The sequence below is a fragment of the Macrobrachium rosenbergii genome, chromosome 7 (genome assembly GCF_040412425.1).
Source record: "Macrobrachium rosenbergii isolate ZJJX-2024 chromosome 7, ASM4041242v1, whole genome shotgun sequence".
NCBI classification, from domain to species: Eukaryota; Metazoa; Arthropoda; class Malacostraca; order Decapoda; family Palaemonidae; genus Macrobrachium; species Macrobrachium rosenbergii.
In genome coordinates this window covers 29265001-29277784 of record NC_089747.1, presented here as the reverse complement: position 1 = coordinate 29277784, position 12784 = coordinate 29265001, and the positions used below count along the sequence as shown (strand labels likewise).

General features: G+C 35.9%; 1 protein-coding gene across 1 annotated transcript in view; it reads right to left on the bottom strand.

Annotated features, from left to right (window-relative positions):
* Positions 1 to 12784, bottom strand: part of LOC136840265 (neuronal cell adhesion molecule-like) — a 1114986-nt gene that overhangs the window by 18905 nt on the left and 1083297 nt on the right. Inside the window, exon 9 of the mRNA XM_067106910.1 lies at positions 9295 to 9487. Within this exon, the coding sequence (XP_066963011.1) occupies positions 9315 to 9487 (173 nt within the window). The 3' untranslated portion in view covers positions 9295 to 9314. The remainder of the gene's footprint in view (positions 1 to 9294; positions 9488 to 12784) is intronic.

Sequence of the window (12784 nt, the reverse complement as noted above, 5' to 3'; positions counted from 1 at the left end):
AGGGCGTAGATGGACGCAGAGCTAACAACCTCATCCATAATACCAGCTGCATAAAAGCAGGAAACTTTACGGATGGTTTTTTAAATGTTTAAAATGAGTTATAACAAATTTTCGTTTTTAAGCAGCAAAGAATTCGACAAAAGTTCGTTACAGCAACTGTTTCTTTCTCACTGGAGATCAGCATCCCCTTATTTCAATTATATTTTGGAAAACCTGAGGCCCTTTGTCTGGCTGCAGAATCCTCTCGCGAGTTACGTTCAGTAGACTGAAAAATCACTGGATTCTGTAATAGGCAATAACCTGTTTCTGTCACAGTTGGTCGCCCTGGGGTTATTAAGCAGCACTAAGGTAAATTTCTTCAGTGGGTGACCACCAATTCAAGCTACATGTCGTTAGTATAGGGACTTCCCTCACCATTTGTTGAGGCCCGGTGTTAGAAGACTCACGCAAAAATCAAAGCTTCGAAACTGAGACACCTGAAAACTGTGTCATGTTTAATGGAAAATCCAGTTGAATGATCGCTTTTACCAGATATATAAGAATTTTAATAGCCACAATGGCGTCTTTACTAATCGACCTGCTCACTTTTTTTGGACAGGCTTATCACAATAAGCCTTTTAACCAAACTTGGAATAAATGAAGAAACCTTCATTTTCCTTAGCAGGATACGACACCACACACAAGCGCGTCATCACTGGAACCTCCAGTGCGCGAGGCCATGCCCTGCCATGGAAGGGGAGAGTTTTCCATTTATCCCCGGCTTGGACAACGGGATTGTAGTGCTGAGTTTATCCAAAAGAGTTTAATTAAGTCGATAAGTCTGGAAGTCATTTGCGCTATCAAAACAACGAAAGAAGGCACACACAAATATATATGTATGTGTATATATATATTATATATATATATATATGTATGTGTATATAATTTATATATATATATATATATATATATATATATATATATATATATATATATATATATATATGTGTGTGTGTGTGTGTGTGTGTGTGTGTGTGTGTGTGTGTGTGTGTGTGTGTGTGTGTGTGTGAGAGAGAGAGAGAGAGAGAGAGAGAGAGAGAGAGAGAGAGAGGAGAGAGAGTTTGTTATTTAATGGCAACTACTTTCAAGACAATTATTTTTCCCATAGCTATGGGATAATGCAAATGTCTTAATTAATGCTATTTGCCTCTTCGAAATCTAAAATATTACGGAAAAATGGTCCCATTTTGATGTGAATTTCAGTCCATCTACTACTGAAAAATAATGCCAACATATATCTCAACACATTATGGAGAGAGCTAAAACAGATTTAAAACGAATATCATACCTTTCAATATAAAAGGTTATGAACTCAAGCCGTTTTTACTCTTAATCGCACCAACATCAAGAGAACGGGGCGTTGCATTGTTCCCTCTCTGAACATTCGGGGACCCTCTTAAGACTTCTATTTCCTCTCTCATAGCCAAACGGCTCTTGGAATGGGTCCTTAAAGAGAGAACCATGAATAAACGAAAAGAATTTAAAAATAAACACTTTTGAGAGCTAGAGGGGAAGGGGGATGAGTGGGGGAAGAAGGTCCACAAGGAGTTCAGAGGTGTAAACACGTTTCGATTCATTTCTTCGATTATTTCTTCCTCAGTCATTCAATCCATATTCGTTATTTTTATCTCTATTACTGTATTTATTCTACCTTCACGTTTCTTCTGTTATCAATCATTTATTCATTCGCAATTGTTTTATGTACTCATTCATACCATAATCTTCCATCCATTCACTCCTTATGCATATCACACGTAAGACATGAATTAAAGGATGAGGAATGAAGTATGAATGAAGAAAAGAATGAAAGTACAACGAATGAAGTAAGGAAAGACTGAAAGAATGAACGACTGACCGAAGGAAGGAAAGAAAGTATAAGAAGCAAATGAATGTATGTATAAAGACGAGTATACAGACCAAATGAATGAATGCATGAATAAATAAAAAAAGAAAGGAAGACAAGTATATAAGGATCTAATGAATCAGCGAAAGTATGAATGAATGAAGGCGCAAATGAATGAACGATATAGTGGGAAGGAGCGAACTCAAGACTGGGAAAAGAACACGGGAATAAATGAAAGAAAACATAAAAAGTGACTGAATCAAGGAAGGAAGGAAGAAAGGAAGTTACAACGACCAAATGGATGAGTGAATGAAATAAAAGCACAGTGAATGAATGATGGAAACCATAAGGAGGGGAGGTCTGAATAAAGGAGTGGAACAAACGAAATTAAAACACAAGGCGTATATGAATGAATGAATAAAAAAATGAAATTATGAGAGAAGTAATGAATGAATGAAAAGAATAAAAGTACAATGAGATAAATAATGAACTCATAAATCAAAAAATACATACACGTGAATACACGATAAATTATATATATATATATATATATATATATATATATATATATATATATATATATATATATTTATATATAATATATATATATATATATATATATATATATATATATATATTCATTCGCACATTATATATATAAATATATACATATTTATATATATATATATATTATATATATATATATATATATATATATATATAAATATATATACATATACATATATACACATATATTCACACATTTACAAACACACACACACACACACACACACACACACACACACACATATATATATATATATATATATATATATATATATATATATATATATATATTGGTCGTTCTGAAAATGTCTTAATCTCATGTAAGTAAAGGAGCTTTTTCAATAACTGAATCTACGAACTCGGTCGAAGTCTCATTGCACTTATCAACCACTCGCAATGGTGTATACAAATTAAAGCTAAAGAAAGAAAGTGATAATTCGTTGAAAAATACATTATCCTCCATCTTATACAGGATAGATTGGAGCTGGGTGCCCCAATGAGCGAGGGAAGTACTGAGCTGAAACTAACAATGAAAAACAGGGAAAATTAACGTAAACTATAGGAGGAAAGAACGTTGGACCCACATGAAATTCTGCGGGCAGCTTAAATTTTTGTTCACGTATTGAGAGAGGAGAGAGAGAGAGAGAGAGAGAGAGAGAGAGAGAGAGAGAGAGAGAGAGAGAGAGAGAGAGAGAGAGCTCGTCTTGTTCAGAAACTTTCTCTTCTTCATCAATAAATGCCATCGGAATGGATGGAAAGATTTTGGGGAAATTGAAGACCTCAAAAGAACAAAAAGAGTTCCTGCTCACTTATGTGAAACGAGATGATTGCTGTTATCTTCAATAGGGGCTGTAACTCAAAACTCGAAACTGCTTCATCGCTAATTAAAACTTCTATTAATTAATCTGGGCAAACAAAGAATTCATGCTTGTACAGGAGGCCCCTGAACTTTTTAAAACGCTCACGTATTGTGTACCCTCATTTTTGAGACACTTAAAACAGAGGAACAAAGATGATTTCAGAAACAAGAAAACCAACAACAAAACCTGCACTGCAGATAATGGTCTTTTAATAGGAACACTACCAGTAGGTAGTAATTGTGATGATAATATTTTCTGTACAACGACCAAGTTTTTGGTCTCTTCTACTCATAATGATATATTTGATTGCCAAGTAAGACATACAAAATTCCGAGATAATGTAAGGCACAAAGTTAAGTATGCCTTAGTTTAACCAGACCACTGAGCTGATTAACAGCTCTCCTAGGGCTGGCCCGAAGGATTAGACTCATTTTACGTGGCTAACAACCAGTTGGTTACCTAGCAACGGGACCTACAGCTTATTGTGGAATCCGAACCACATAATACCGAGAAATAAATTTCTATCACCAGAAATATATTTCTCTAATTCTTCATTGGCCGGCCGGAGAGTCGAACGGGGCCGGGGCCCAGCAGAGTGCTAGTCGAGTACGATATCGACCCGTCCAATGAGGAACTAATGTAAGGTACAGCGTTGGTAGCACTGTCAATAATGAAAATGAATGATGGAAAAGATTTAATTAGCAGAATAAAGACATTCTCTGACAAAGAGCAAGGATGAACTCTGGGCAGTTTCTTACGAATATGATTTAGGTCAAAGAATATGACCTGACGTCACACTATTTCGAGATTGTCTTGCCGCCATATTTAAGACATATATATGTGACATTCCTAAACAAATCCTCAGGTCACAAATCAAGAATATGTCCAGGATCAGACTTGGATATTATGACAATTACGTTACTCTTAAAGAATATGACCATACAGTCATACTTCAGAAATTCGACAATACATCATGCTGCATAATCATGTTAATATACCAAGCTTCAACATGATACCCTTACATCACAGTTCAAGAATACGTGTGTATGACATTTTTGGAGCAAGTCCGTACGTTATTCTTGAAGACTGTCATTTCAAGAATATGGCTGTTGTGCTTCAGGAATAAGTCAGTGTATCAAAGATCAAGAATAAGTCTTAGATCCGAACTACAAGAATAAATAAGTCACAGTTCAAGAGTACTCCATTGCGTCTCACTACAAGAACAGGTCCACGCTCCACACTAAAAACGTCATGTTTTGCTTCAAGAATAAGACCGGAAGTAACGGTTCAAGACTACACACACCACAATTCAAGGACGGAGATACGTAACACTTGGAGAATATGCCCATACTTTTGAAGCTCCATGAACATTCTAACTCCACTGGTTCAAGAGAAAGTAAATATTTGCACCACTGATGCTTCAAGACTATATTCGTAGTTTTAACAAGCAGATAAAATGTTGCGAATAAGATCCCCCCATTCTTCAAATCATACCTAAAGAATACACCCTTACTTCAATCCTACAGTATATACCCATCCTTCATCCCTTGAAAATTTTGGCCATACTTGGTACCACACGAACATACACATCCCTACTCACTGCATTAAGAATGTGTTCCTCACTTTGACGCGCCAGCAGAGATGATACGATTAAGATTACCTATTCCCCCCTCTTCCCAAGTGTGATTAACAGGGACGAACAAGTTCTGGGGATGTAGGGTCTTGTAAATACTTGAAAGACGCCCTCAAATGTCGTCCGAGGGATTGGATGGCGAATAACATTAATGAGGACGCCATGAGTGTTTGTACATAAGCGTCAGACGTTTTATCAACCCACAGAAAATTTAGACTTCAAGGAACATCGTTATATGAAACTAATATCTTCAGCTGAAGTGTTCACGCTCGCTCAGGTTTGACAAACATCTACAACTTTCCTTCATCACTACTGTATGTTTGGTCAATATTTCATCAAAATAAAACTTATGGTGGCACACTTCTGAAGAGAGAGAGAGAGAGAGAGAGAGAGAGAGAGAGAGAGAGAGAGAGAGAGAGAGAGAGAGAGAGACTACTTGAAATTGGCTGACATAAAAACTTTTGGCTCTTTCTGACCTAGATATTTACTGATTTATATTGACTTTTGTGGCGATAACACTAAAATTACACAAAGGAAGTATCGTAAATATGTCAAAAGTAGGCAACAGGCTATGCGAAGAGCATTTTTCCATAATATTATTATTATGTTATTACTTTTCATATAAGCACATATATAACAAAGAGCAAGGGCTAACACGATCTTATGTTGTTGACCTGAATCCGTTAAAAACACATGGCAGGAATTATAGACTTCATTTCACTAGGAAAGGCACCAGAATCTGCTTAAAGATTTGAAGGACGGAATTTTCCCAACACCGTATGAGATCTTTGACTTTGTCCAAAGAACCAACAAACTATATGCTGTTGATGATCCAAATAAGAATTACATGACCATGAGGTATAATTCAGCCAACCCAACAAATAACTGAGCTGACCAAATGAAAGTTGGATTTTTTCTATCTCCTCACAAAGATAACCGATGAATTGGATCCAGAATCAGAACTGTAAAAGGAAATTTCAGTCAATTTAAAGAAGCTGGACGGCCATGTAATTATAAAACAACAGGAACAGATGAAAAGTAAATGGCTGAAAGCAGTACAGCTGGAGCCGAAGCGAACGCTGCAAAGTAAACTTAGTAAACTGGGGGTAAGGATGGCTAGCGTATTTGGAAACTCTTCGTTATTTTCATCTGAAAATGTGAGTATATGAAGAATGCTGAAACCTGATTGGTTCTTTGCTGTATGGTTCACGAATTAAAAAAGATTTTGGAATTCAGTCATTGCTTTAAAAACTGGCGTCATTTTTAGTTAGTCATGGTCCCTTTGGTGCAGACGTGTAACTCTTGTTCCTTGGATTATTCCAGCTGATTTAAATTCTCTTTTTCATTTTTTCCCAACATTTCTGACATTCATTTCAGTAATATGTTAGTAGTTCATAAACGCTGAAACCCCTTATATCCTGTAACTATGGGGGACCAAAGTGGGAAAAAGGCTTTTTCTTCTGATGTATTCTAACTTCCCCATAATACTGTTGCGAGTTTTGACTGTGATTAGGGTAATGTTTATTGAAGGTTTTTAAAGTGACATCACATGCGCTAGGTAACTGAGGACCTACGGGTTACATTAGTGGATGGCCAGGTAAAGACCAAGCACCCTAGATTAGGTTAGGTAAAAAGGTTATTATTAATTATGTACAATTTACAAAGGACCTGGTTTCCTAGGTCAAGTTAGGTTAGGTTTGGTCACATTGGTTTGCAACTCTATCATCCATTATAATTCATAGTGTCCTACTCTGGGTTAGGTGGGGGAGTCTGGGGGCGGGGGGAACTCCTGCCCAGGTATGGAACTGGCACCCTAGGTTAGGTTAGGATAGGTGGTATTAGACAAGGTGGAAAATATATAATTCTTTTTATATGAAGCCCAAGGTTAGGTTAGGTGGGGGGTCAAGGTAGACAATGTCCCAAGCCAGGAAAAGGCCTCAGAGCCCTAATTTAGGTCATGAGTGATTAGGTTGGGTTGCAACCCTATTTATTTATTATTCAGTGCCCTAGGGACCACCCCCCTCCACCCCGGCCCAGGTAAAGAGCCACCACCCTCGGTTAAGTTAGGTTAAATACATCCTGTATTTCGCTCATTTTGTGTTTTCTCCCATCAAAAACCCCGCTTTCCCACTATGGTCGCCCATAGTCGTAGAATACAGGGGTTGGGGTTTCCAGTAACTCTAAAAGCAAATCTTTACTTGAAACCATAATTGCATTCTAGAGCTGAAAATGAAATTTTCCAGTGCTTCAATGTGTACTTTGAACGTTTCTGACATTCATTTCGTTAACAAATGAGTAGTTTAATATACGCTGGACCCCTTTACACCCTGCAATTATGGGAGACCACTGTGAGAAAGTGGGATTTCTTGTGGGGGGAGGTATGCAAAGCCAGTGAAACACAAAGATATATTTAACCTAACCTGGTCACCCCCAACATAACATAACCTGGGTTACTGTATCTTTAATTACCTAACGCAAGTAATCACTTTGAAAACCTTCAACAAACCCTATTAATTACAACCGCCATGATAGCAACTTCTGCAAGTAGGTTATCATGGGGATGCTAGAATACACCCTTGCATTTCATTCTTTTGTATTTTCTCCGAAATCCCCGTTTCCCACCCTGGGCCCCCATATTATAGGATATAATGGGTTCTAACATCTTTAATCTACTAACATGTTATCGAAATGAATGCCAGAAACGTTCGGAACACAATGAATAAGAAATCTCAAATCAGCTGAAAAAATCCAAGGAACTAAAGTACAACTCATGCATCAAAGGACCCATGACTAAGAACTGAAGCTGGTTTTTTCATTGAACGCCTGAATTCCAAAGTCCTACTTAATTGGTGATACTTAAAAGAACCTATGCGCTAGTCACCCTTACCCATAATGCACTGCGACAAAAAAAAAAATCCGATGAGCCACTCGGGAGTCGGGTGACCGTCGAAGCATGAAAAATTAAAAGACCAAGTAGGTAACAACAATAAATATATCGGTAACAGTAAATCTGCGATAGATTTTCGTATTATTTTCGTATTAACCATATTAAGGGGACTTAAAAGCACAGCATAAACACTCCAAAATGGGATCTGCATCTCAAGTAAATAATTTCCCATACACATAATGTGCTGATAAAAACATCATATTAGGCGAAAACTAATGGGGAAAAATCAAAGGTAAACACTGGTCAGAAAAAAAAAAAATACTGACACACAGAAGGACCAGTCAAACACTTAATAACCTTGAGCATAAGGACCTAACTAGTCATACCTTACATTTATCGACGAGGCAAAGCCTGAAACCAGTGAGATATTAAAATTTAATCCTTGTAAGTTAAGCATAGTCTAATGTCTCCTTTGTCACCTTGGCTTACCAACACTAAGTAATTAACAGCCTCCTTCAGACATGTCGAACACTTAGAGGGAGGCTAGTCCCATGCATTAACCTAACTTAACCTAACCAGCGTTTTCCCGAATCCTGACTAGCTTTCGTACAGCATGTACGTGATGTTATTAATAAATAAATTGCAGATAATAATGAGTCTGTGGTAAGACGCTATAAACTGACCTTAACGACGGGAGGCCACACGGAATGGCTGAAAGGGCAAAGCAACCGTCCTTGAAAGGTCAAGCTAACCTTTGACACTTCCTGTTCCCGCTCTCTGTCACGTTCGAGAATTTCAAACAGTACATAATCTAGCTTAAATGAACGATCTGCCACTTTCTACGAAACCATCATTGTCGTCTGAGGTGTCTACTATTACGTACTCACTTCACACTAACAATTTACGGACAATCACAGCGATAAACACTCTAACATGGCAACGTTACCAACGCAAGCGGCATTCTACTTGTTTACTTTTATAAACCTATGAGCAGTCGCCTGATTCGTCAGCTGTTGGTAGTAATATGGATAGTGACGTCTGATTGGTCGGGATAAAGAAGTAGTTGTTTGGACATTCTCTGAGGTGTTAAAATTCCCAGTTAAACACATATACAAACACTCTCACTGGTATAATATCATGATTTACTCTGACAAGCTGATATCTATAGCAATGTTTATATTTAATTTTGTAACACTATTTCCCATAAACCCACATGAAACATTTGAAATGTTAATACATAATACATTTAGTAAACTGAAACTCAGTATCAATCGTTGCGGCATCATTTACAAAGTATTTGACTTATCTGTAACAGGTATACGAGTACATGTCAGATTAAAGGGTCCATAGTTTGATCATTCAGGGGAAAAGGGTGATAAATATTGTTTAATAAAATCATCAACATTTTGCTACGAGCAAATACGGTAAATAATTACTTGAACATCAGAATTTAAAATCAACTTACTCATTCACTCCTCGTGGTTGCTAAGACAGCATGCTGAGATGATGATACTGGGTATTTGGATGAAAGAGAACGGACCCAAGAAGCCACAGGACTAGGCAGGGGTTAAGGATCACCATCATCAGAAGACCTGGCAGTGGATGCGACACAGTGGCAGCGCTCAGGCCTCCTTGGTGCACGGCGGCGCGAAGCTCATCTGTCAGTTACGAGACAACCACATTAGAATGAGACATCAATACAGTTAGTTTCATATATCGAAGAGCGTGATTTAGGGTGTGAGGGCTTATTTATTTAATTTGTGAAAATCTTGGAGTAAGTATATAAATTCCAGGGAAGACAACTTGAAATGAGGTATCCTGAAAATTTATTTCTAAGTAAGAAGTGGGTGATTGGAAAAGCTGCTTCTGAAGTAGGAAATAACTTAGTATGAGACAAGTGACGATAGCTTTGATGAGGCATATGGAAGCGTTATTTACAAGTAGCAAGTAGTTCTGGATAAGGTAGGAGGAAAAGTATTTTCTATGTAGTAAATAGCTCAGCATAAGGTATAAATCAAAGTTCTTAAAAACATACAGGCTAGAAGAATGTTTTTTAAATCATTTTAACTGCAGATCGTGTAGATGTTTAGCAAATATTTTCGATTCTCTAATAATAATAATAATAATAATAATAATAATAATAATAATAATAATAATAATAATAATAACTTTTAAGGAATTATATCATTAGCAGACTTTTCTTTGAATTCTGACATTCTATTTCCTAAAGGAAATTAAAATATCCACATTCGGAGTTATATTTCATGTCATACGCAATGCAGTCCCGGTCCACCGCCACCTGGTCTACCCAACGTCTGCTGGGTTAAAAAAACAGGGTTTGAGGCACACACACATATATACATACATACATACATACATACATACATATATACTGTATATATATATATATATATATATATATATATTATATACATACATATATATATATATATATATATATATACATATATATATATATATATATATATATATATATATATATATATATATATTCAATATACCTTTTCCTCTTCGGAAGGGCGATGCTGAAAGAATACAGCTTTCTGGTTTCTAAACAAGTCTTTAATAAATATATATATATATATATATATATATATATATATATATATATTATATATATACATATATATATGCATACATTATACATACATACAGAACATACATACATACATACATATATATATATATATATATATATATATATATATATATATATATGAGTCGCCTTCATTACACGCACATCAATGCTTCCTTGGGCTGAGCGTCATGAGTATTTCATCGTATATCACCATACCATTGCTCCGCAAAATTCTTGATCTTTGTATCAAACTTTCTCATTCATGGTTCCATATCATCTTATTTTATACGCTTTTCTCCTTGCCATTTTTCTTCCATTCTCCCTACATTCTCCTGACCGTCCCTAAAGAACTCTGCCGCACGTTTGCCAGACTTCCTTAAAGTATTACTATCTTTTTTTCATTCACTCCTACTGCATAGTTCACAAGGAACTCTGATGCACGTTATTACAAGACATCCATTTCGTATTATTCTTTTCATCTATTCCTACTTGATTGTTGCAACATCTAGCCTTGTACGTTTTTCTTTTCAAACAAGCCAGAGTTCTACAAATAACCTACACAACAATATCTCAGCGATACATTACTTCTGTGTATTACAAAGCACCAAAACATTGGTTTGGTGTGCAATCATCATTCTTTTTCGTGTAGATTCTGGCCATGGACTCTCTAAGTAAACCAAAATATCAATAACTTTTGAAGTAAGCAATGACATTTTGAGGACAAAAATACCATCAACTTTTGAACCCCAAATCGCCATTAAGTTTGCCCAATTAGCTTCCTTTGGGACGTCCAAATTATGAAAAACGTGAAACAAAGCCAAGAGAACAACAACTTTAAACAGTAAATAACATTAAGTAATAAACAATGTTTCACGACAAACAAAGGAATGAACACAAATTAAGAGCCGTTCGGAAATGAGAAAATGTAGGGAAAAGGCTTGACGCTTTTAAGCAGCATTACTGCCACTCTTCAACTCATTACTTACTTGCTGTATATGTCATCTGTACCCTTTCATCTCATTCAAGGGTCCCCTCAGTTTTGGAGCTTATTTTAATCCCCACGTGGACAGGATGAACAGACGGGGAGACTTTTAAAGAGATTACCAGAAAAAGTCCTTTTGAAAACGTGTGATTTCATCATGATATAGTCAACCTCTTGAATTCAAGACGAGGGTCACACGATTTGGGGCTCGTTCTCTATATAATTATATATATATATATATATATATATATATATATATATATATATATATATATATATATATATATATATATATATATATACAGGGTGTTCGTAAAGTCTCTTTGCAATTTTAAAAATATATTACAAAAGCCACTGATGAGATATCTTAATCAGATCTGTTCTATGTACTCAGCACTTATCAAAGTTTTTAATCACATTGCAGTCGTGAATTTCATGTACCCGGTTGATGAAAGAGGTACTGTTCAATGAAACCCTAAAAAAAAGGTTACTCCTCAAGAAAAGGCACAATGGGGACTGCACATTCGCAGGTTCCTAAATCAAACATTTCCAGACTGGTGGATTGGAAGGGATGGCTCAACTTCCTGGCCACCTCGTTCACCAGATATCACTCTCCTGAACTTCTTTCTATAAGGTTATGTTAAAGGTATCGTGTATCGATCAAAGATATGGTACATCACTGATCTCAAGCAAAAGATCAATGATGCCATTGCCACCACTGATGAGGCTATGCTACAGTGAACATGGCAAGAAATCGAGTACCGTCTTGATGTGCTTCGTGCAACTATTGGTGTCCATATAGTGGTGTATTAAACAAGACAAAAAACGTCAATATCTACTCCTCAATTTGTAATAACTTCCACATATTTGTCTGTTCATTTGCTTTTGTAATATATTTTTTAAATTGTAAAGAGACTTTATGGACACCCAGTATGTATATATATATATATATATATATATATATATATATATATATATATATATATATATATATATATATATACAATCATGAAGCTACAAATGTTGTAATATCAAATTCACGCTATCAGGAATATCCCCGATGGGAACTATACCGAAGGAATTTATAAGTGATAAATGGATTGGTACTGCCGACTGGAGTCGCTGGATAGGTATCTGTGTCGAGGATCGAGACCGGCAGTACCAATCCATTCATCACTTATAAATTCCCTTCGGTGATAATTCCCATTGGGGGATAGGATAGCGTGAATTTGATATTAAACAACATTTGTAACTTCATGATTGTATATAAATCACAGTGACAAAAAAATTCATATATATATATATATATATATATATATATATATATATATATATATATATATATATATATAATAACACTTACTGGCAACACTC